At 42.5% G+C, this 26,646-nt stretch overlaps 1 protein-coding gene across 1 annotated transcript in view; it reads right to left on the reverse strand.

The window, feature by feature from the left end:
- The window catches only part of grm4 (glutamate receptor, metabotropic 4), a 242,562-nt gene that overhangs the window by 101,453 nt on the left and 114,463 nt on the right, over nucleotides 1–26,646 (reverse strand). Inside the window, exon 2 of the mRNA XM_060919429.1 lies at nucleotides 22,194–22,410. Coding sequence (XP_060775412.1) covers nucleotides 22,194–22,410 — 217 coding nt within the window. The remainder of the gene's footprint in view (nucleotides 1–22,193; nucleotides 22,411–26,646) is intronic.

The raw sequence follows: 26,646 nt of genomic DNA on the forward strand, positions 1-26,646 counted from the left end.
ACAGTGGTGCTGAAACCCAGGAGATTGAGAGAGATATGCCACCATGGAGGCCTTGCCCCTTACTGAGACAATTCAGACCCTCACTGGCAGCCACCAAACTGTGCGCACAGAGCAGGAGCAGTGATTTCAGCTTTTGCTTTGAGCATGCTATGGAAGTGTGGGGCTGGCCAGCCTCACAGTGAGCAGGCCACTTATTGCCTCTCCTGTAGGAAGAAGCCTAGCTCACGGCTCAACAGCTCCCAGCTCCCCAACATGGAGTACCTGGACTTTAAGCATTCTATCTTGCAATGGGTTGGCCACACCCCAGAACAGCACTGTCAGTGCTTCTGCTCACTGACACTCAACAAGCTCGGCCACTCATTTGCTTTCCTGCAACAGCTCCAGGAAGTCTGTTTCAGGTGGCTGCTGGCAGAGGAGAATGACTCATTGGCCTAGTCAACTGGAGCAGTTCGTTGCCCATCTAATGGAGGGGATGGTGGAATGGGTCCAGTGTCACCGTCCAGTGTGACTTCAGAAGGGGATCCAGCTAGCAGAGGACCAGTTGATGCTATTTTCTGGGACAGACAAGCACTGCACCTCTTCACCCTCTCTCTCACGCTCTCTCTCTTGCTCTCTCTCTCACTCTCTCTCTCTAATGCTCCCCTTCTTCTCCACACCCTCCATAGAAATGGGGGCCCAATTCCCCTGAAGCCAGTTCCCCAAACCCAAGCTCCTTACTGTCCTTCCGCACTCCCTTCTCCTACCACTCTGATATCTCCACTAACTACCTCTCTTTTTACAAAAGGTAGAACCATCAGTGCCCACCAGGACCATAGCAAAGCCAGGGCAAGTTTGCAGGCGTGGTAAGAAAGCCATGTAGTTCCAGGATAAGCATTCCTTCATGGAAGTGGGAATACTGATCGAGCTTCCTGATGTGCCACAGGTCTCCCCTGATTAAGCAGGAATGCACTGGATGTCAGTGAATATGCAAGGGAGTACACATCAGGCCTTGGGGGACTGGGGTGTAACTGGACCACTGTCCCTCAAACCTTGATTCAATGCATGCCATTGGGAAATGTATGATTGGTAAACATGAGGTGCATGCACAGGGATATTCATGAGTATTCACTGGTGTCAGTCATTATAAAATTCTGGGGATAAAGCATAGAGTAGTGGCAGTGGCTAGTCCTTGCCTCACTCATTCATTATTTCTTGGGACAAATTGGCCAAGGAATTACATTTGGCCAAAAGGTAGTGAAGAAAATGCTTGTGGATCAATCCTTTAGTAGCAAGGCATGGGGGGAATCGTGCCGCATTGGCTGCAGAGGTGGTGCAGGGGCCATTGATGTCAGCTCCATGTCATGGAGAAATGGAGGGTGGAGAGGGCTCTATTTGCATGGATTCGCCTTGGGGATTTTCCTTTGGAACGGTCATGTGATGAAACCCTGTGGCAAACCTTCGATTAAGTAAGAGTAATCAATGGTCAGAAACTTTAGCCTAATGTTGCACTCTCCCACCTGTATTGTTCAACTATTAAAGATAGGTTATACTGAGTGATGCAAGACACTCAAACTAAGGAAGAGACTACTCAGTTGTTGGTACCAAAGAGCTATAGGGAACTTCTGCTCTATGAGGTTCATTATAATACCATGGCTGGGCATTTGGGGCAGGAGAAAACACTAAACAAAGAGATGCATGACTCGTTTCTATTGGCCAGGAAATTGGGTCGACATTAGCAGATGGTTTGCATAGGTTTCGAAGGTTGACTGCTGAATCTTCCAGCCACCCCAAAAGCACTATTGCACCCTCTTCCATTAATTAATGTGGGTGCAATCAGTTAATTATTGAAATTAAGTGATCAATCTCGTTAAATCAGTCTCATTAAATTTTGAAGGTTAATAATTAAAATGAATCAATCCCATTGAATCATTTACTTTGACTCACTTGAAGTGAATCATACCATAGAATCAGTCTCATTCAGTGAATCATTTAGTGAATCATTCAATGAATCGTTTAGTGAATCATTTGGTGAATCGTTCAATGAATTATACCATTAATCCTGGTGCTTAATAATAAATTACCAAACAGCTAAATTATGGTATATTTCCAAATTATTACAATCACTTACCACATTACATAACTTTTATATGCACCCTTTTTGAATTCTTTGAGAAGATTGGGGACTTCACATATTGCTCACCAACAAGATGAATACACACAGCTTTGATAAATGAATTTATGATACAAAGATAAAAATGGATAATCAATATATACAAGCAGTGAGGTGTATATACATGTGTGTTTATGTGTGGTGTGTGTACGGCCTAGCTTGTTGCTAGCTAAAACAAAGGAATGTTATCCAGGTAGAACAATAGGTTAGCTCTGTTGCTAATCTTTACTTGTGTGTGTGTGTGTGTGTGTGTGTGTGTAGGACTTGACCATGTGTTTAGCCTCGTGTAGCTAACTACACGTGGTGGAGGCCTAGATTAGCCTTGTTGCTAGTGTGTGTTTGCTAAAGGCCCTATGGCCTAGCTAAAGTGTGTTTGTTAGGCCTGGTGAGGCCTACTGAGCACGTGTTGCTAAAGACAAGGGTATTAGTCGTAGCTAACTAAAAGCTAGCTTGTGGATTTCTAGCTGAGGTGTGGTTTATCAGGCCTGATGACCTGCTGAGCACATGGTAGGCCTTGATTAGCTTTGTGTTGCTAAGCAGACAAAGGGAAGCTGTAGCTAACCCACTAGCTCATAACCATACTGAATCCACTGAAATCTTGAGATCAAGATGTATAATAAGAAAATTAAAGTGTTAGTCAGAGAGGAAAAGCATGCACAACCTATCTATTAAACAATTGAGAGAACATAGAACCAAAATAAATCAACACGCTGCGTGTTTAACAGTGTAACAATAAACCTGGGTTTAAATTCACACTATTTCAAATAAAGCAAATTCCTAAGACTATCTTAATTATGCCCAAATGCCAAAATCTTACTTAATCCTGCCTTTAGCAAGATATGAAGAACTATTCGCCGGTGTAGTCTCGGGCCTCGCCATGGGAGCACGTGAGCCGCTCGTGATGGAGGCGTAGAAAACTTTCTGGTCCAGCGGAGCACTTGGGTGGTTCCCGTGGAAAGCAGAGGATTCTTGGTCCGAACCTCAGCGTTCGGGAAGAAAAGTCTCTGATCAGAATCAGATGCACAGCGCTTTTGAGTTAAAAAGGATTCAATCGCTTCTTAACTTTTAACTGCCTGGGCTGCAGTCGTGGCGTCACTTCTAATGCAAGTAAACCGGTTGTAACTCAGGTTGAGTTTAAAGATCGCGCGACTCTAGAGTTTACCTTTGCCAAGGGTAAGAAAGAAAATTGCGCTGAGTGATGGATCTTGCAAGAAAGAAGACGTCTTTTTGATGGAGAGCGCGCCTCTTTTGTGCGTCTAAACTCGTTTAAGTCCGGACGCGAGAGACAACATGGCGGAGCTTCCGCTTGGATTTATGCGTGCATGTTGGACTGACGTAGATGATCCCGCCCACGCGTGACGTAGGTCACACGGGAGTTGCCTGGGAATTGTAGTTCTGACACAAGATGGCGGCATGATACCTACATTAAGATCCTTGAATTTGTCTGGACCTCATTGGGCCACTAGACCAGACAGCACGAGGGCATCACTTTGTGTTAGTTTTAGTGGACAATGCAATGCATTATCTTAGCACACAGTGTTGCAGAAGCACTCTTCCGTGTTATCTCCCAAGTCAGGATCCCGAAAGAGATTCTAACTGACCAGGGCATGTTCATGTCATGGACATGACATGAGCTTCAGGAATTGTTGTGGATTAAAGCAATTCACACCAGTGTTTACTACCTGAAAGCAGACAGCCTGGTAGGTTGCTTTAATCAGATATTGAAAAGCAGGATTTGTATGTTTATTCATGAGGATGCGTTAAATTGGGATAAGTGGCTCAAGCCCCTGTTATTTGCAGTACAAGAGGTCCTGTTTGAATTTTTGTCATTCGACATCAGTAGAGAAAAGTGGGAAGAGGAATCTTCTTATGTTAACCCTCTGGGGTCGGAGGGTATTTTCTGGCACTCTAATGATTTTGGCATGCTCTCATTTTGTTGTCAATTTCAACAAATCTAACGAGTATTTTCAATGTCATATGACTTTTTTGCATTCAGCACAAGCTCAGCTACAATAATATCTATGTAGTATATATGTCATGATTGTACGTTTAAAAAATAACAGATAAATGAAGATGTTATAAAAAGCAGTTTTAGAACTGTGTTGGAATGTGTGAAAATGACCTTACCCATTGCATTAAACTGTTTTGGTCACTTGAGGTGATTCTGTTCAGTCTTGGGAATGTATCAAGTACAAAAACTTAAATCTACTCCATTGATTTAGACAATTAACTGGCCATCAAAAAATGTATGTCCTATTGTTTTGGGATAAAGGGTTGGCAGTGGGAGGGGTATTCAATGAGAAGTGTAAAAAAATTTCCATTCCATTCAATGAGAAGCCTGAAAACCCTTCCCACTGCCATCTCTAAATCCCAACAGATTAACTCTTAATCTCATCAGGTCAAGTCACAATGGGTAAGGTAATGTTTTTTCACACATTCCAAGCCAATTCTAAAACTGCTTTTTACAACAGCTTAATTTATCTGGTATTTGACTTTATTTTGGTATTTGACTCTATTCAATGTGTCTTGAAATTACTCAAATAGTGAAATGGTCAAGTATAAGCTGATGAGTGAGTCCCAGCTGAACCTGGCATCCCTGTATACTGGACAGTTTCAGCAGATAGCCAATACCATTTTAAATATAAAATTCAGTACATTCTTGACATAACAGCAAAACTCCACACACTTGGGCAGTTAGCACAGGAGAATTTACTACAAGTGCAACAATGTCAATACTGGCTGTATAATTGGGGTGCTTAGTTATGTTAGTTTTCATCGGGAGATAAAAGACATGTTTTGCTACCCACATTGAGCTATAAATTATTGTGAAGTGGCAAGGACCCTTTGAGATCACATAGTGAATTGGAGCAGTCAACTATGAGGTCAGGCATATGGATCAAGGTGATGCACTTCAAATATACCACCTCATTTCCCTAAAACTGTGGAAAGAGGAGGTTCCTGTGGCTCTGGCAATGGCAGTTCCCTTGAGGGAGCAGCTAGGGCCTGAAGTAAGTCCAAAAGGTGCAGCCCAATTCACCCCGGTCCCCTGTGGAGACCACCTCTTGCTGTATGAGAGAGCAAAGGTTGCCAGGTTGCAGGAGGATTTTTCCCAATGTGTTTTCACCTCTATCTGGTCACACAAAACTCAAGCACTGCCTAGAGAAGGAATTAAAGGCTATACTCAACATGGGGGTAATCTAGGAGTCCCACAGTGAATGGAGCAGAACGGTCGTTCTCAAGACTAATGGGTCTGCCTGCTTTTTTGTAGACTTTAAAGTTAACGCAGTGTCTAAATTTGGTGTATATCTGATGCTTCATATTGATTAACTGTTCCATTGGTTAGGCATGGCTCACTTTTATTCGACACTGGATTTAACCAAGGGGTTTGGCAGATTCCCTTGACTCCAGTGTCTCAAGATAAAATGCCCTTTTCCACTGCATTTAGGTTGCAGCAATTTGTCACCTTTCCATTTGGGTTGTTTGGAGTCCCAGTGATGTTTCACCATTTCATGGACAGAAGCCTCCTCCCTGCACAGTGTTTATGCCACTGCCTGTTTAGATAATGCTGGCAGCACAGTGGTGCAGTGGCTAGCACTGTCGCCTCACAGCAAGAAAGTTCTGAGTTTGAGCCCTGTGGTTGACAGGGGCCTTTCTGTGAAAAGTTTGCATGTTCTCCCCGTGTCTGTGTGGGTTTCCTCCGGGTGCTCCAGTTTCCCCTACAGTCCAAAGACATGCAGGTTAGGCTAACTTGTGGCTCTAAATTGTCTATTGAGGTATTTCACCCACGTGACCAAGTCACATGATGCAGCCATTTTGGACGGCACGCTTAAGTCCTTCAGTGCAAGGCAGTATGAGATGGTGGAGACCTTTGCACATTTTAACAAGAAAGTAAGCTGTGATTCGTGTTAAATTGGATCTGTCTTTTATCACAAACACTGTACCCAGCCTTGGTATGGAGCCAAGGTTGTCGACAGAAGTCAACAGTTTGATGAAGGATGACCCCAGCAGTTTGAAACGGTACAAGGTAGGCTATGTTCACAACACTGTCTTGTTACTCGGGGGATCTGAGATCCCCTGAAACAGACATGAGATCCTTTGAAAACATGATTTGGGAAATGTTGGGGGGGTCTCTAAAATATTGGCAAAATGATGTTTATTGACATAGCAATCGTGTGTAACGGGAAGCATTTGCATATCCGAAGTGTTGTGTTTACATGACAACGACTGCTGCTGCCAGGTTGGTTGTTGAGTAGCCTGACTGTTTTTTTTTTTTTTTCTTGTGTGTGGTATCATTGTTGACGCGAGGTTGTTTTTTGAACATGCCAATGCGGACACGATTTCCCCTGATGAATTATGACTTCAGACGCGATATGTGTGTGGAGTCCGCGTGATATGTGCGTAAGATAGGCTTCTCATGTGTTTGGAGATCCGCGCTCTTTTTTTTTTCTCTTTCTTTCTTTTTACTTAATTTCCCTGTTTATTTCTGTGTCCCGTTTCTTTCTAGCCTCTGTTATTGCGTTTTATGTCTGGTGTCTGCTACATGCAACCCTAGACAAATTAACACTGCCTTGTTTCACTTCTCAGATGGGTTAACAAACACTGACCCATTTACTTTTTGCTATATATTTTATCAAAATTGCGTTAACTGATAAACTAACCTGAAATGAAATGATCACTGCAAAGTCTGGAGTACTCTGTTGGCTCCCAATCCTGTCTTTTCACAGCTGTAATCCCTCTTGTCTGGGTCAGTAGTAAACCGGTAGTGATGTGTCGGTCGCGATGTGTCGGTCGCGAACGATCCGGTTCAAAGAGCCAGCTCTTTGAAGTGAACGACGGGAGCCGGCTCTTCTGTGGGAGCCGAGTTGGGGAGCCGAATTATTTTTTTGTCCTTAGGTGCCTCAGAGAGAGAGAGACTTTCACAAAAAAAGTTGTTGTCTGATTGCATCTTTGTGTTGTCTATTACCATTCAAAGGAAAAAAGTAGCAGGGTGTACGCCTACTTTTTTTGGTTGATGTCATTCACAGCTGCGAAAATACGAAAATTGGTGTAATGCTTAAAGCTGTGGAGCGCAGGGGAGAGGAGTCTGTGAGGCACCTGAGGGGGGGAAAATCAGCTGTGTATTTTATATTGGTAATATAACACAGTTTTGCATTATGTTTGTGAGAAAATAATTTATTAATTGGTAAGTTTTTATTTCTATAGCTAGAACATTGTTACACTGCTATACTTTACAAAGCTTTACAATGGCTACAAAAACTAAAAAATAAAATGGAAAACATCCTATTGATAAAATATAAATAATGTAATTAATTAACTAGTTAATTGCAGCAATTAAATCAAAAATAAAATCTTGGGAGCCGTTTGGGAGCCGAAAGAGCCGGCTCCTTATAGTAAGAAGAGCCAAAAGAGCCGGCTCCCAAAAAAGAGCCGAAATTCCCATCACTAGAAACCAGTAAAAGGAGCGTCCTGCACGCTGTCCCTGTCTGTTGTGGCAGCCCACAGCACAACAAGCAAACACCATGGTTATTTATAGAGTGCTTACTGACAAATTAATCTATTCTAGGTGTCTGTAACACGTTTTTTTTCAAGCTGGTTCTCCCTCTCTGTCTGCAGCGTTAGTATGTAACTTGACGTTCAAAATGGCGGACACCGGGGCGTCACGTGACCCTGTGACGTCAGGTGAAATACCTCAATAGGTGTGACTGTGAGTGTGAATGGTTGAGAGGAGAAAACCTCTATAATAATCCAGTAGAAGGCAATGGGAAACCACGACTGTAATGTTTCCTAGAGACTTTGATGGCTGAAGCCGTCAGACCGGCCACGTCACTGTAGTGATATGCCAAAATGGATGGATTTAGATAATGTTATCATCTAAATACATTTACAACATCTGAGGGATGTTCTGACAATCTTGAGATGTGCAGAACTCTCAGCGAACCCAAAGAGTGTGCAACTAGACAAGTGGAAGTATGGTACCTGGTCTTTCACTTAGGCCATGGGCTGGCTTGTCCCCAAAATGATAAGACAACAGTGATTGCAGTCTGCCCAAGACCAAAAAGGGGGTGAGGTAGTTCCTGTGGCTGGCTTGCTAATATTGGAGGTTTGTACTTAATTTTTTGGATGTCACCAGCCTGCTGACTGACTTCACTAAAAAGGGAGAGCCAAATCTGATCCAGTGGATAGAACCATGCAAACTGACTTTCACCCAGGTAAAGGCAGTTTCATGAGGGGGCCTGCTGTTGCATTCACCTGACTTTTCTTTCCCTTTGATTCTACAGACTGATACCTTGGAGAGAGGGCGGGGGCCATTTGTCCCAGGTGGTAGAGGGGGTACAGCATCCTGTGCTATACATCAGTTGCAAGCTCTCAACCAGGGATACCAAGTACAGCACAATCAAGGAGGAGTGCCTGGCCATCAAATGGGTGATATAAAGGTTCTGGGTTTGAGCCCAGTGGCCGATGGGGGCTTTTCTGTGTGGATTTTGCATGTTCTCCCCATGTCTCCCATGGGTTTCCTCTGGGTCCTTTGGTTTCCCCCACAGTTTAGTTAGGTTAACATGGAGAAGCCTTGGGCTAAAGTGCCCTTGAGCAAGGCACCTAACCCCCAACTGCTCCCTGGGCACAGTAGCATGGCTGCTCACTGCTCTGGGTATGTGTGCATGTGCTCATTGCTCACTTGTGCGTGCGCGCATGTGTGTGTTCACTGTTTCAGATTGGTTAAATGGAGAGAATGAATTTCACTGTGCTTGAGTGTGCATGTGACAAATAAAGGCTTCTTCTTCTTCGTCTCAGTTGTGGGGTTTGAGGGGAGGGAGTCAGTTGCAGGCCAGACAGCTGATAGGACAGATGAGAAGCTCATTCGGGGTCTCTCTTTCCTCTATCACAGACATTTACACAACATGCTGCTTCTGCAAAGCCACCAGCATTGTGGATGACTCCATGCACCCCACAAACAAACTCTTCACCCTCCTGCAATTTGGTAAAAGGTACTGAAACATTCAAGCCCTCATGGCAAGACTGTGTAACAGTTTCATTCCCCACGCCATTCGACTCTAATACTCAGAGACTGGACTGACTCCAACACCCAACACCCTCACCACCACACACACACACACACACACACACACACTGTGTAATCTTCAGTAGTTCTGTGTAGTCTCATGTAATTCTACATTGTTTTATGTTGCACCATGGTCCTGGAGGAGCATTGTTTTGTTTCACTGTGTACTGTACCCAGCTGTATATGGTTGAAATGGCAATAAAGCCTCTTAACTTGACTTAACAAATTATCCGGGCCATCACCATGGAAAGAAGAAACTTTCTTAGTCAAATTCAAAGAATTACATCATAAATCCATAATAAATCCATAAATACCAGCACCCTTACATCCCACATGTGGATGCATAGTAGGTGTTGCTGAAAACTAAAAACAAGCACTAACTTGGACAATAACTTGTGGGAGTTCTGGCAATATATACCTCACATATATTTATCATGGAGGTTCAGACAGATAGTTATCATTATGGAGAAGATTTAAATGGGTCAATAGCAGTAAACCTATTGACAGGTTTCATCTTGTTTTATGATCATGCTTATGATCATTGTGTCCAAGCATGTCGGTACACTTCACTGGCATTTTTAAGAATAAGACTAAAAAGATTTAACCATAATAAACCTGTGAATCTTGCTGCTATTAATTGGCACTGACATTTGAAAGTAATTAGCAATAACAGTTAATGTAGCAGCTAGTTGTCTATACCTATGCTCATGAATACTTTTACACAACTTACAGGGTTTTTTCCCCCTGATTCGCAGCATTTTGTAATTAACTCAACTGCTCCAATTCTTCTAACTATAAAGAATTAACATGGAGAGAAGCCAAGCCTTTGCAATCACAACATTTAGATACTTGTTTTCTAGCATAAAATGAGCTAGAAGTGGACTAACTGAGCATGAATAAAATTTTCCTGACAGAAAAGCCTAGGGGCAGCACGGTGGTGTACTGGTTAGTGCTGTCACCTCACAGCAAGAAGGTCCAGGTTCGAGCCCCGTGGCCGGCGAGGGCCTTTCTGTGCGGAGTTTGCATGTTCTCCCTGCGTCCGCGTGGGTTTCCTCCGGGTGCTCCGGTTTCCCCCACAGTCCAAAGACATGCAGGTTAGGTTAACTGGTGACTCTAAATTGACCGTAGGTGTGAATGTGAGTGTGAATGGTTGTCTGTGTCTATGTGTCAGCCCTGTGATGACCTGGCGACTTGTCAAGGGTGTACCCCGCCTTTCATCCGTAGTCAGCTGGGATAGGCTCCAGCTTGCCTGTGACCCTGTAGAACAGGATAAAGCAGCTAGAGATAATGAGATGAGATGAGAAAAGCCTATTACTTTCAATGGAAAAGGACTTGGGAACGTGAAAGAGGAATGGCGGTAACAGTTAATTCCACTTCAGAATGAACAAGTTCATCTAGGTAATTCTCAATCCCACAAATTTGTGAATTTTGGAGGTGTGAGCTGATGGAGGGGGAGACAGGTGGTGATCTCTTGTTCTGAGTGATAGATAGATAGATAGATAGATAGATAGATAGATAGATAGATAGATAGATAGATAGATAGATAGATAGATAGATAGATAGATAAGTGGTCGCATTCATAATGTGTTGTAGCTGATGTTTCCCAATCATTATTTCTCTCTGCCCATGAATGCCTTATTCTTCTATGCCTGACAGTTTTTTGTTTGCTTTTTCTTTCTTTTTGTGTGTGTGTGATTTGTTTATTTGTTGGCAGGTGGGGGGGATCCCAGTCCCAAAATGCTTCTCTATTTTGCACCACCTATCCTACATCTAGCTAGTGCAGATGTGATGTAACTGACAGTATTTTCCTTGTCATGTGATAAAATGCATGCTACCATTTGTTCTACTAAAATGCAATTTCATTCAATGTGAAAAAGAGGTAGTAAAATGTACGATTCTATTAGAAAATTTCAGGGTTATATTATACAGTATGATAAAGCTATTGCTCTATGCCCCTGAAGTGTTATGGAAATTGTTCTCATTCAACACCTAGTGAAATATGTTTGGATAATGTTCATTTTCCGGGAATCATGAATTGTGTATTGGCTTAAAGAAAATAAATGCCACCTTTGGGATATGAGCTTGTCCATTTTGGCTTTGCTTATTGTTGTTTTCCAAGGCGATAAGAAGTATAAAACATTCACTGCAAAAGAGTATCTTATTACTAAAGCTCTCCATAAATTGCAGTTTAATCTCATGGTGCTTAAATGTGTCCTGGCTTCCAAATTGATTTGTTTTTCTCGTTGTTGAATGTAATTCGATACTTTCAAATCAAATCTGCTACCCACGTGCACACTTAGTAGCACAAAGGTTTGAGACTGTTTGTAGAACCAGAGCAGGTGGGTGGAGCACAGAAGCACGGCAGGCCAGAACTGAGTTCTCAGAAACTTTTATTTTTTACGTTGTATATATGGCTTTTCAGCTCATTCACTCCCTCACACGTGCGCACACACATGCATTCTGGTCGGGAGAGAGCTCCCTTTCTCTGCTCTCTCTCTCCTTTTATAGGGCGCGGTCACTGGGGAAGACACACAAACACAGGTTAATTCACGTCAGGTGCAGTGATTCTGCCACTTACCTTCCCTGGCTCCGCCCTCCATTCACAGACCAACGCTTGACCATGCCCCTGCTGTCACACTGTTATTTTACCAAACAACTGCATCACTGCGCTCATTGTGTATGTGTACTGTCTTGGCATGAAGCAAAGTATCAGATGTACTAATGGATACCTGAATGGTGATGGTCGAGGTTGAGTGGTTGAGAAATTTCATGGAAACTTTCCTTCACTGAAAATAAATCTGGTAAAATGTGTATAAAGCATATCAAAGTAGGTTTTATAAAAGTAAGTTAAATAAAGTAAAATGAACATGTAAATAATAACTCTGTATGTGTTGCTATTTAATGTTTAAGTGTATTAACTATTTGTTAGTGCAGGAAGTCCAGCTCTGGTTAAGTTTCAGTAGGTTCGAGTTTACTTATTTATTCTGCTCAGCTGCATATTTCAAACTTGGTGATTAATTTATGAGCTGAATCAGGTGTGATTCAGCAGGGAAAACACTGACCCATGTTGGACTTTAAGTGGAATTTTAGATTTTCACTCACTTGAATTATCATCTTTGCCAGGTTGTAATGTTGCTTTTATCTCTAGTAGTGTTTATTTCAAAGCAAGAACCTATACACTCTGCTCCTTTTGAAATGGGGAAAGCATGCTTACAGGGGCTTTATCAGGAGGTGGGTTCTGTTATCCTAGTCTCAGAGCTCTGTGACAAGAGATAACACCAAACATTTCCTTTGACATGGCAGAAAATGTCTTCCAGGTTGTCAATCAAACTCAGTTTGTAGCCTCACTGAGAGATACCTATGGCTTTAGAGGCTTGGCAGGTTGCAACATAGCAGCAAATAAATAACAAATAAATCACATCCCACAGAAACCCTCACAGACAGTCTTCTAGGAATGTAATTTCTTTCAGAAGCTCCATGATCTCAAAACAATTTTGTCTATTTATTATAAACAATTTACTGTAAAACATTTACATCCTGTTTGGAAACAACGTTAAACAGTAGGATATTTAGAATTATTCAATCCATATTCACTGGATATAAGCAATCGCATGCTCTGATAGCCTAGTAGTAAAGTAGCCAATCAGGTCATATACTGTGAGTACAGAAAAACAAAATGACGGAGTGTGTTGCTGAACCAACCAAGGACGAAATAAAAACTCTACTTGAAAACAAAACCCCAAAATTTGCTATCAAGTATTTTAAAATAAGCAGAAATAAGCGGTCCGGATAAGTGGTAGAAGATGGATGGATGGATGGATGGATGGATGGATGGATGGATGGAGAAATAGCTAAAGAATATAGGGTTGTTGTTTTTTTTCCCCAATATCTCCTGTTCCACACTCCAGCCCAATCAGTGGTAGTAATGCAACTTTAAGTCAGTTTGAAAACCACCAAAAAAGCCCTAAAGAAGAAGACCCCAAAAAATACAAAAAAAAGCAATGAAATATGCTATAAAAGTATCTGATAAGAATGTATCTTTTTTTCTCATCCCCTCTCATTATCTCTAGCCGCTTTATCCTGTCCTACAAGGTCGCAGGCAAGCTGGAGCCTATCCCAGCTGACTATGGGCGAAAGGCGGGGTACACCCTGGACAAGTCGCCAGGTCATCACAGGGCTGACACATAGACACAGACAACCATTCACACTCACATTCACACCTACGGTCAATTTAGAGTCACCAGTTAACCTAACCTGCATGTCTTTGGACTGTGGGGGAAACCGGAGCACCTGGAGGAAACCCACGCGGGCACGGGGAGAACATGCAAACTCCACACAGAAAGGCCCTCGCCAGCCACGGGGCTTGAACCCGGACCTTCGTGCTGTGAGGCGACAGCGCTAACCACTACACCACCGTGCCGCCCACTGTATCTTTTTTTATTTGTCAAAAATTATTATTATCCTCCTATGACCCAAGCTGTTTTTTTTACATGCATTTTTTATTTCTTTTTGCTATTTGGGCTTATTAGAACCTGATTAGAATAAAAACTAAGCATCGTCTTTGATAAGATGTACTTTTTGAGAAAAAGTATGTCCACATATGTGGATTCTTGTTCTGAATTTCTAAAAAGTGCTGTCCACGTATGTGACCGCTAGGCCCTAGGAGGTTAAAGCATTTTTTCACAATTTGCTACTGCCATTTCACTGGTTTGTTTAAAGGCGTCACGCAGTGGCGATAAAAGTCGCATTATTCTGCACCAGAATGCTTTCGAGATTCGAAATAAATTGACCGTCAATTTTTCAAAAGCTTCCCGCGGTTGTAATCGGTCCTTATTTGATCATGCCCATCACTTGAAATTTTCCGCGTTCGCAGCGCCCCCTCTCGGTCAATGGAACAGCTGCGTGACGTCATACCAGTAACCACTCAGTGCAGTTGCAACGGCGGACACACCAGAAAATAGGAGCGATGCTGAGGAAATTAGCTTTGATTTTACCGATACAGAAGAAGAAAATGGCCCACAAGTAGAGATTTTGACAGATGAATGTCCTGGTGGTATCCAGCCTTACAGATTTGAACCTGAGCGCTCATCTTCAGAAGAAAATGAGGACGAGAATGAATACTTGTTTTGGTTGGTTTCTCTGACTAAATCACTACTTATGTGTATTTTTAAAGACCATTTTCACTTGAATTAGAATGCTGTGTGATTAATCTATGATTATGTGTAATACTGATAGCTGTAGGGGGTGAAAGTATAGCTAGAAAGATTGAATTCTAGCAACTTGACAGCTTGCGATCTCGCGAAATGCAGTGGGCCTTCTGATACAGTAGACCCCTTGATATTCCAGTTTTCATCATTTTCCTTTTATTGTGGTTGATTTTAACTTGATATTCAGTATGTTATAGGCTGGGAGTATTGAGCTTTGTATTGTATTGTTTAGTAAACATACAATCGTCAGTAATAAGTGATAATTATTAGTTAAAGGCAGCTCTGTGGCATAAATCTTTCAATTAATCTTCTGTCATCCATTTGCTAAAATTATGTGCCACATGTGTTATCAAGACAACACTTCATGTGACAAAGAAAGATATGACAAATACATAAATGTATGAAAATCATTTTGTACAATTAATGATTGATACAGACGCTACGTTCACACTGCAAGGCTTAATGCTCAATTCCGATTTTTTTGTGAGGTCGTTCACATTAACAAATATATCCGACTTGTATGTGATCCTCAGTATGAACGAAAAGCGACCTAAAAGTGTTCCGCATGCGCATTGCAGGATACGACGACGTCACACGCAGTGAGCATGGCAAGTGTTTACGGAAGTAAAACCGCCCGGTTGCGGTATGACCCATCCAATCTAGCTTGAATAGCTGCATCCCCCCAAATGGAAATCAGCTCCCTAACCTCTGCGTCCTTCCATTGAGAAGATTCAGAACCTTCACAACCCAAAGCGTCCCTCGCATTGATGTCATGCGCAGGGGCGCAGATACGTTTTTTGAACTGGGAGGGACAAAAAACTGGGGGGGACAAAGCTGCCAGCAAACCAACCCCAATATGCCTGTCAAACTTGTTGTTAGTAACCATAGCAACCAAGCTCGAGCTCGCAACCTGTGCAGTCTGCGCAGCTCAACCAACCGAATATCAGTCTTTGTTTTATGTGAGTTGTTGCAACTATGTATACACTGCTGTGCACCTCAATAAACCGAATGGTAATTAGTCTTTTGATTTTTCCGTGAGGTTTGCCTTATGCAAAGAAAGACAGCATAGACGTTTTTTCCTCCCTATAAGTGGGGGGCACCGAACGAGGTGAATTTAAATCTGGGAGTCCCACCCTCTATCTGCGCCCGTGATTATGCGCCATGTTGTTGTAACTTTTTTGAGAGACCCGCCGCCTACTTCAGCACAGAATAGTGACGTTTGTGGCTTGTTGATGACGTGTAAGTCGGATGAATGCGACCTGGCGGTTCAGACTGAAGTCGCATATGCTGTAGCGTAGTTTGGGGGGGGGCATCGGCGCCAAAAACCCAGGGCCTCACCACTAGGGGGGGCCCCTGCCAATCACCGGACGTGCTGGTCAAACTTTATTTACACTATGTGCCTGCGCCGGTGGCGTCTACACATAATGTGGAATATGGTTATATAATTATTCTATTTTCTGTGACGAGACAGCTTATATCAAGGTAAGACACACTAGGCCTACTGGCACTGACATAGGCTTATGGCTTGTTTATGCGTACCCTCCAGATTCTGAAGTTGCCCCTGCGCAGTGGTCCATGCTGCTCAGGATTCTAATGCTATGGTTACTCAAACAAAGAATTAATCTGCTAGCTGAGTTGTGGTGTGGTGATGGTACGGTTTTCTTAGCAGTGTTAAAACAAGTATGAGGCGGTTTAAATCCGGCGCACGTAAAAGGAGAGAAAGATTAGAGGAGCAACAGAGGAGAGATGCTGTGACTTCTAGCTGTGCTCCACTGACGAGATATTTTCGCCAGGCTACGGTTGATGCTACACCTGAGGTGAACGAGACAGGCGGATGTGCTGGTACTAGCACTGTGGAAAATGCTAGTCAGGTGGAGTTTACTGTCCGGGAAGATGGCTCTTCTGACTGCACAACCTGCCCTCGCTCATCTCTCGACTTGAGCGAGGAAGAGAACGTAAGCGAAAGGGTCAGCAGACCTTCTGAGGTTGAAAACACTAGTCGCCTGGGGGGATGCATTGTCGGGGAAAGTGGCGCGGCTACTGCGAGCACATCTCGCGCTAGCTCATCCCTCGATTTGAATGAGCCGTATCCCACGGACCCCTACCTGTTCCAAAACCAGTCACTAAGCAATAGCATTATCAGAGATGTGATAGCGCATGGACCCTGTCAACCCGGTTTAAATGACAGCTACTCTGACTTCCCCTACAACACTGATAACAGGCGATTCAAAACGTCATGGTACAAGCGCAATGTAGGCAATTCATGTGTTGACCGACAGTGGCTTGTTTACTCCCCCAAAGGACAGCGGCTCTATTGCTTTTGTTGCTGGCTGTTCGCCAAAAGATGCCATAAGAAGATGGGCAAGTGGGCGGATCCTTGCGTGGGGTTAACCAATTTCAGGAAAGCAGTCGAAAAAATTGAAATACATGAAAAAAGCAACATGCACCGTGAGGCAGAGAAACAATTTCTCATGACGAAGTATCGCATCAGTCAAGATTGTTCAGTCATTGCAGAGGTGTTGAAAGCTGAGAGACAACAGGTGGAGAAGAATCGGCAAATTGTGCGCAGGCTGGTTGATGCTACTCTCTTTCTGGGGAGACAAGGACTCCCGTTCCGTGGACACAGAGAGTTTGCGGGACTTGGCGCTCCTGATGTTAATGAGGGGAATTATTTGGAACTTTTAAAACTTCTTGCTCACTATGATGTCATTATTGATCAGCACTTGAGCAACCCAGCAGGCCACGTATCCTATCTTAGTCCCCAGACCCAAAATGAACTAATAAAAACGATTGCATGCGAAGTGATGTCCACAATCACAAACGAAATCAAAACTGCTAAACACTATTCTGTTATTGTCGATTCAACCATTGACATCGCAAAAATGGACCAGTTCTCCCTCTCTATCAGATATGCCACTGCCTCCGGTGAACCCATGGAGCGTTTCATTAAATTCGCAGAGCTTCCCGACAGTTCTGCGGAGTCATTCTACAACATCCTCACAGACACACTCACCAATGAACTGGGACTTGATGTCAGATTAATGAGAGGACAGGCTTATGATGGTGCGCGAACTATGTCGGGGCACTTATCAGGACTTCAGGCACGCGTCAAAGAGCACTGTTCAGAAAAGGCAATATATGTACACTGTTGTGCGCATAATTTGAATTTGATTCTTATGGATGCTGTCTGTTCTTTGTCTACGACCAAACTTTTTTTTGGAACACTTGAATCATTGTATGCATTCTTGACATCTAGTTTACCCAGATATAAAATACTGCAGGAGGAACAGCAAAAAAACCTAGACGGGGCTGTTTTGACATTAAAGAGATTGTCAGACACACGATGGGCTTCTAGAAAGCAAGCCACGGATGCGGTTAAGCAAAGCTTACCAGCAATTCTGGAGGCATTGCACAGAATAATAGATCACCCCAATACAAGTCCAAAAACCGCGTCAGATGCAGAGGGCCTGTTGACAAAACTTAATACGTTCGAATTTAAGTTTTTGTTGACTTTTTGGGGTATTCTCCTTGAGAAAACATTCATACTGTCAAACTACCTCCAAGAAGAATCAATTGACGTCAATACGGCTGCTAAGCTCATAGATTCCTGTATGGAACAAATCCAAAAGTTGCGCACAGCTGAAGCATTCAGTGCGATTGAGCACACGGCCAGGGAGCTAGCCATACTGTGTGAGGGGACGACTGAGTTCGAGAGGGGAAGGAGTCGTAAAAAAAAAACGTTTCTACTCAGACGAACTCCCAGATGAGATTGTGGAAGACAGCAGGGACAGGTTCAGAGTGGACGTGTTTTATTATGTGCTTGACATGTTCATTTCCCAATTTGAACACAGGTTCGCAGATTTCAGGAAATTGGCTGGAAGATTTTCTGCCCTGAATCCTAAACATTTCACTTCACCCGACGCCACTGAAAAGGTTAGGGAGCTTGCAGACTTTTATTCAGGGGACATATCCAGTACTGAAGAGGTAGTTGACGAATTCAGTACCTTTTGTGCCATATACCGTGAACTGCGTGTGGTGTTAAACACGCATGAGATCCTCAAATTTCTTATTGCCAATGACATGGACCGGGCTTTCCCAAATTTGTCAATTTTGTATCGTATTTATTTGACTATCCCAATAAGCAGTGCGAAGGCTGAAAGGAGTTTTAGCCGACTGAAGCTCATAAAGAGTTTTTTACGATCAAACATGGGTGAGACGCGCTTGTCAGATTTGGCGCTGATCTGTATCGAGAGGGACATCGATGTGAATAAGGAAAGCGTTGTTGACAGATTTGCTAGTATGAAGGAGAGAAAGCTAAAGCTGAAACTAAATTAAATGTGTTAAGGCTGCCCTTTTTTGTTCAGTTGAGCCCACAGACGCAATCTTAATAATCAATCATTATGGGCATAGGCATTACTTTTTTTGATGGACATACAATACTTGTTTGATGGGCATACAATAATTTCCACCAAATGATATTTTGCCACTGGTTTGTACTTGTTTGCAATGCGCAGTTCCAGTGCGCTACGCAGTGCTGCAGAGTTCGAATGATATAATCACCCAGAGCGAGCTGTATGATTTATAATTGATGTGAAATAAAATTAAAGCCTGTTAGTTTGCACTTATTGTCATGCGTGAGTCTGTTGCTGAAGATTATGGTCGCATTTTCGAAATTGTAAAAATGCCTTTATCGCCGGTATTTTATTAGGCTATAGCCTAAGATATGGTTAGGGGGGCCTCTGAAACATCTACCGCCCCCCCGTCACAATACCCAAGCTACGCCCCTGCGCATATGAAAAGAGCGGATAGGAATCGGAATTAGGACCACATATCCAAACGGCCTGGGTCGGATTTGAAAAAATCGGATCTGTGTCGTTCATATTGTCAATAAAAGATCGGATACAGGTCACATATGGGCGAAAAGATCGGATTTGAGTCACTTCAGCCTGCAGTGTGAACGAAAACATGTGTGTGGCAGCGGGGGCGTGGTCAAGCGCCGGTCTGTGACAGGAGGGCGGAGCCAGGGAAGGTGAGTGGCAGAATCATTACACCTGACGGTAATTAACCTGTGTTTTCCCAGTAACCGCGCCCTATTTAAGGAGGCAGAGGGAGAGCAGAGAAGAGCTCATCCCGGGACAAGAACACAGTGTGTGTTTCGCTATCAGATTAAAACTGGCGGTTATACTGAAAAGTCTGGCAATAAAAAGCCTATTTGCATCTGAAGCGTTGTCCTGCCGTCCTCTGTGCTCCACCCACACCTTCGCCGGGCCGTCCTCCAGCGCGCGGAAGCGCTGGCGCTGTTGTTCTGGCGTGCGCCCCACGCGCTGGAGGACGGCCCGGCGAAGGTCCGCGTAGGCCAGCCGGCGGGGAGTTATAGCGCGGCCAGCTGCGCCTCTCCCGTCAGGAGGGGGAGGAGGCGCGCCGCTCCGTCGGCCACCCCAAGGCTTCGGCGACCTGCTCGAACAATGTGAGAAACGCCTCGGGGTCGTCCTGCGGGCCCATCTTGGTCACGGTGAGGGGAGACGGGCCCGCGGCCGGGGCGCTGGTGGACCCCGCCGACGCGAGGAGATGCCGGAACGCCTCGCAATCTTCCTGCTGGGCCAGCACCAGGGCTTCGAAGCGCCGCTCTTGCTCCTTTCGGAGCGTGACGAGCGCCTGGTGCTGGCTTTGCTGAGCCGTGGCGAGGGCGTGGACCAGGTCCGCGAACGGGGAGGATTCCATGGGGCTGCGAGGTTGGTGCTCCACCTTGTCCCGGGTTTTGGCACCACTGTAGAGCTCTCTGAAGTGTGCGTGGAGCACAGAGGACGGCAGGACAACGCTTCAGATGCAAATAGGCTTTTTATTGCCAGACTTTTCAGTATAACCGCCAGTTTTAATCTGATAGCGAAACACACACACACTGTGTTCTTGTCCCGGGATGAGCTCTTCTCTGCTCTCCCTCTGCCTCCTTAAATAGGGCGCGGTGTCTGGGAAAACACAGGTTAATTACCGTCAGGTGTAATGATTCTACCACTCACCTTCCCTGGCTCCGCCCGCCTGTCACAGACTGGCGCTTGACCACGCCCCCGCTGCCACAATGTGTTTTTTAAAAAAATTATTTTTTTCTATCAATACCTAGCCATGACCTTGAAATCAGATCCATTGATAACAACAGTCACAAATAGTGTTCAGTGTTCGTTGTTACAGCCAAACACAATACACCGATTAGGCATTTTGTATCACAGAATATTAATACATCATTTCATAGTGTTTTGAGTGTTCAAAACTATCCACAAACTGAATAAATCCACAAAATCCGCAATGTAAACAACTCTGGTAAACGCATGCTATAGAGAAAACATGGGGACAGGCCAGCATCACCCAAGGGAGGTTACTGGTATGACATCACACATAAGTTGACCTAGTTAACGGCTGGCTGCCTAAATTTGGCTGTGCGCGTCAACTTTAAATGCTTGTAGCGGGAGCATCGTGACACAGATCGCGGGAAACCGAGGGGCTTGAATAACCCACCAAACCTGACATTTTGACACATGATATAGCCTGATTGCTGAAATTACCGCACGACGCCTTTAAATTCGAAGCGGAAATGATTTCGTCGTATGTTTTGTACAGTTTTCATTTATAGAATTTGCAAAAAATAAAAATAGAAATGTTTTCTCATCTCATTATCTGTAGCCGCTTTATCCTGTTCTACAGGGTCGCAGGCAAGCTGGAGCCTATCCCAGCTGACTATGGGCGAAAGGCGGAGTACACCCTGGACAAGTCGCCAGGTCATCACAGGGCTGACACATAGACACAGACAACCATTCACACTCACATTCACACCTACGGTCAATTTAGAGTCACCAGTTAACCTAACCTGCATGTCTTTGGACTGTGGGGGAAACCGGAGCACCTGGAGGAAACCCACGCGGGCACGGGGAGAACATGCAAACTCCACACAGAAAGGCCCTCACCAGCCACGGGGCTCGAACCCGGACCTTCGTGCTGTGAGGCGACAGCGCTAACCACTACACCACCGTGCCACCCACTGTATCTTTTTTTTATTTGTCAAAAATTATTATAGCATTTTTTCACAATTTGCTACTGTCATTTCACTGGTTTGTTTAAATTCTAAGCAGAAATGATTTCGTCATATGTTTTGTACAGTTTTCATTTATAGAATTTGCAAAAAATAAAAATAGAAATGTTTTGTTTCTCAAAATTCAGTGAATGTGGATAGAATAAAAACAGTTATTCCACTCAATCTTATCTTACATGGCTTGTAGCCAACTCAGCGCTACACGTCTCATCGGCTATTAGCGCATGTATGACTTGATTTCATGGAATAACTGTTAAATACCAGGGTTCAATGATGGCTAGTCACTATATTTAATGGGTAGGCTAAAATATTTCTAGTACCTATTAGTAACTCATAGTTAATATTCTGAAACCATTATAATGAAGTCTTATAGCACAGGGTTTCATCACAGACATACAACTATTATGCCTAGAGTAATAGACATATAATTTGGACTTTGATTGAAAGGTTTGCTTTTAATTTCTTCTCAGTAAATCAGCCCCACTCTCTACTTGCATACTATTTTGTGTATTTTTACTTGAGCCCATTGGTGCTATTGCTCTTAGTTTCCCAAAGTTAAGGGAAAAAAATAAATAATGCCATTGGATAACAGTGGTTGGGTATGCCATTATGAGCCTTATTTACACCAGCCAGCCTTGGAAATGGTTATTTCCAACAGTGGGAAAATACACATAAGTTCAACAGACTGACACTTACCATCCTCACGGGACTTCTGGATGAAGGCATCCACCCCACTTTCTCCATAATTTCCCTCAGATGCTACAGTTGAAACATAGTTCCACCCCATGTGTCGCACAATGTCCACCATTGCCTGGGCCTGGTAGGTGTCTGGAGGAACCACTCGAGAGAAGAAATCATAGCGCGTATTGTCACTCAGCTCTGGTGCTGTGGAAGCGTAGCTCACTTGAGGGATCTGTTGATGATGAGCAGAAATTCACAACCTCGATTAGAGTCTTAAATACTCTTTTTCCACAAACCCCTTAAGTCCCAACATACCTCTGACAGCATTCACAGCACATCATTAAGATAAATAACCACAGAAATTTATTTTAGTGTGCCTGCTCTCTTAATGATGTTGTAAGGTAAAGACGACTTAAAGTATTATTGGTATTATATTATTATAGACTTAAAGAAGTATTAAGTATTATAGACTTAAAGATTATTGGCATCCCTTGTAAAAGTTAGTAAAAGTTTGTTTTTTTTTTAAATCCATCTTTTGGTGAAGTTGTTTCATCTCACACTGAAAAAAAAAAAAATCCAACTCTTAATTGAAATAAATTTATTCAGAGAAAAACAAATCCCTCATCATGAAATAATTATTTTCAACAAAAACACATGTGCCACTCTTATTGGCACCCCTGCAGTTAACACTTTGTATAACCTCCCTGTGCCAGTAAAACAACACTGAGTCTTCTCCTGTAACATTTAAGGTTAGAGATACAGAGTAGGGCAGGTAGCTAATTTTTTATAATCATTCCCTGACTTATGAAGGTCAACGCACTGCTCGCTCATTTGGTTTGTGAGTTCTCTTATCATTCCCATGTTGATGGATGACTAAGGGAATATGGCCTCTCATATCTGTACCCCAGGAAGTCATGGATTACAGCTTGAAAGTTCATACACACTCCAATCAACTAAAAAAAATGTATAATTTAAATGGGAAACAAGCTTTAGTTACATTGTGTTCACGACAATTTCCGGGGTGCCAATAATAGTGGCACATGTTTTTGTTGGAAAAAAAAAATTTTTTGATGAAGGATTTGTTTTTCTCTGAATAAATTTATTTCAATTAAAGGTTGAATTTTTCTTTTTTTTCAGTGTGAGATGAAGCTACTTCACCAAAAGGTTGATTTTTTTTAACCATTTTTACTAATCTTTCCAAGAGGTGCCGATAATTGTGGAGGGCACTGTAAATGTGAAAGTTACTGACATGTTAGTCAGTAACAGGATACACTTTTTTGTTCTTTTTTTGGCTTTATTTGCCTTTTACAATATTGTACCTTTCATGTGACTAATAGAACTTCACTAAGCATTTTATTTTGGGAGGAGGTGTCTCACATTTTTCGCACCTCCCATCCTTAAGCTCCACTTGCAGGAAATAAAAGGTTACACTTGCATGTCAGGACTATCACCCCAGTATTTGAGCAACAGATTCAAAATGGCAACATGGTTTCACACTACTCTGACGTCATCATTCTCACCACCATGTGCCAAGAGGCATGCTACGCACAATCTATGTGCACGGCTACAGATGGAGGATCTGTTTCAATATGCATTGGCCAATTGTGTCAGGTTCAATATCTTTTTGCATTACTCACCAAAGCGAAAACCAACTCTGAGGACATTGAACTTGACAACTGCAGATGGACATGCAGAACAGAGTAACAGAGACATGGTCAAGGTATCTTTATGGTAATTTCTGTGAATCATTGAGAGAGTTTTTTTTTTTCTCTTTCAAATTAATTCATCTTGTATCATATTTGGGTTAAACAAAACAACAGTAAATGTGCATATTATATAATAATTTACATTTATTTCATTCACATTCAGCTTCATGCCTCAAGTCATATCTACCTCTTATAAAGATTTGGACAGCACTGAATCTACTGTAATGTTTGACCATTACTTATTTCTGCTCTTTCACTGACTTTTTTTTTTGAGCAAGATAGCAAAATATTAGCAGGGGTCATCAATGGTAGCCTGCAGTGTGGCCCAGCAAATTTCAGCTGAGCAAAATTTAAATTAAAAGAATTAATAACCATATGGGGGGGGGGATGGGCAGTCTCTAGTTATCAAACCATAAACCAGAATAGCTTCTATAGTAGATTCTCTGCCAACAATTTATCACATGCATTTATTTCAGTAATTTATCAAAATGATAGCAAAAGCAGATTGTAAAGACAAATGGACAGAAAAGTATGCATTTCTTCTCACATCAATCTCAAAACAGAGTCCATGGTGTTAGCAAAAAATTGTAATATAAAGCACTAGTGTGAAACAAATCATACCCACTTTGAAGTGTCTTATTTATCACCATACAATAATAATCAGTGGTTAAATGTTATAAGGTAACTGTTGTTACCTTCCAGTCACAGTTGCTTATCTGGAGATTTGTAAACAAGCAATGTTATGGGACTGGATTTTTACAACTTTTAAATAAACTTTACTGAGACATAGTAAAATATATATTTGCATTCTCCTGCATAGAGCTTATAGCCAGTGGCTCGCTGCGCATACAAACCTAATTTTAAGATTTCTAATCAGAACCTAAAAGGCACTTAATCATCACAGCTAACTTTAAAATAGATGATTTACAAAAGCTTCAACCATGTCTGTGTTTACATAAATGCAGATCCATCCATTATCTGTAACCGCTTATCCTGTGCAGCTCACCCAGCTGACTATGGGTGAGAGGCAGGGTACACCCTGGACAAGTCACCAGATCACCACAGGGCTGACACAGAGACAAACACAACCCTTCACACTCACAGTCACACCTACAGTCAATTTGGAGCCACCAATTAGCCTAACCTGCATGTCTTTGGACTGTAAGGGAAACCAGAGCACCTGGAGGAAACCCACACAGACATGGGGAGAGCATGCAAACTCCACACAGAAAGACCACTACACCACCGTGCCACCCCATAAATGCAGATGATTAGTTTATTCTGTGACTCGTGGACATTATAAACCTAATTGTCATCCACTCTTGAAATTTAGCAATGACACTAATGCTTATCAGTAAGTTCATTACAGTCATGCAGAAGCAGGTCACTAGAACTGTACATCATGAGTACAATATCCCTCAGTTATGTGCACTTTCTGTATGTTATAGTGAGCTCATAGTTCACATTTGCAGCTGGTGTCTTGCTTACAGCCATGAAGAGGCTTGTGGATAAACTAATTTGAAACGAATATGCCTCTTCCATAGCTAACGGTGTTTCTTGACTGTTATCAGCTGTTGTTTACTCTGATAGGAGATGCAATTTTCACATCTGTTACTGTCAAGCTAAGTGGAACAGCAAATGGCTGAGCTGCACGAATAGGATGGCAAAAACACTGTGTAATTATTGAACAAAACAGATTGGTCCTGTGTTAGGAACAGGCATTAGACCGGTGAATGGTGTTGTAGAGAAAGATTTAAATGCAATTGCATGAGCAAGGGGCCAATTTTCATTTAATATTAATAAATTACTACCCAAAATTCTTTAGTGAGAAGTCTACTTCCATATTTAGAACCATAAATGTATTCAGAGCACTTCCACAGCTTTAAGGAAAAAAAAAAACACAAAAACTTTTTTTTTTTTCAATACTAACGCCTATGTAAGAGGGTTTTAGCTTGGTAGTATTCGCAGAGCCTGACCCATTTGTACTACTGTAAGGGTATGTTTTCAATGGAGGCTACAAAGCACTTCTGTCACTTTAGATAAGGGCGATTTTCCAGATGCTGTAAATATTACACAATATTTGCATGTAGGACAGATGGTATCAAATTTAAATAGTTGAAATGCACCAGTCAAGATCTGAGTCATCACTCTTTAAACAGTTGTAAGTTCACAGGCAAATGGCACTCAACCCCCTCCACCACACACACACACACACACACTTTCTGCTGTTCATGGAGGCATTCATTCATAGACATAGAAGACGATGTTCTTCTGACCTCCAGCTGTGAAGCAATGGAGTTAAACATATCAGTCTATTGGGTTGGATCTACTGAGGTATACCATGAGTGACAGAAAGCAAGACATTTCTCTTTGCCAGCAGCTGACCCACCTAAAAATTTATATCATAGTGAAAAGCAATGTTGCACTGAGTTATTTGCCATACACTTATACATTTTGCCATACATGTATCAGCCCAAACCTTAACCTCATACTTTAATGAAAACTAGATTCATGTGTATTTTTGAAATAGATAGATAGATAGATAGATAGATAGATAGATAGATAGATAGATAGATAGATAGATAGATAGATAGATAGATAGATAGATAGATGTTCAGAACCAGTAAGAATAAGGTTTCACAGAGTGTATTAGGTATCTCGATATTTCTATAATTGGTCCTTGGCTGTTGAAGATTTATCAGTTGGTACTGTCTGTAAATGGTATCTACTCATGCTTATCTCATTTAGTATCTTGGGAGAAA

This window comes from Neoarius graeffei, chromosome 4 (assembly GCF_027579695.1).
Source record: "Neoarius graeffei isolate fNeoGra1 chromosome 4, fNeoGra1.pri, whole genome shotgun sequence".
In the NCBI taxonomy this organism is placed as follows: Eukaryota; Metazoa; Chordata; class Actinopteri; order Siluriformes; family Ariidae; genus Neoarius; species Neoarius graeffei.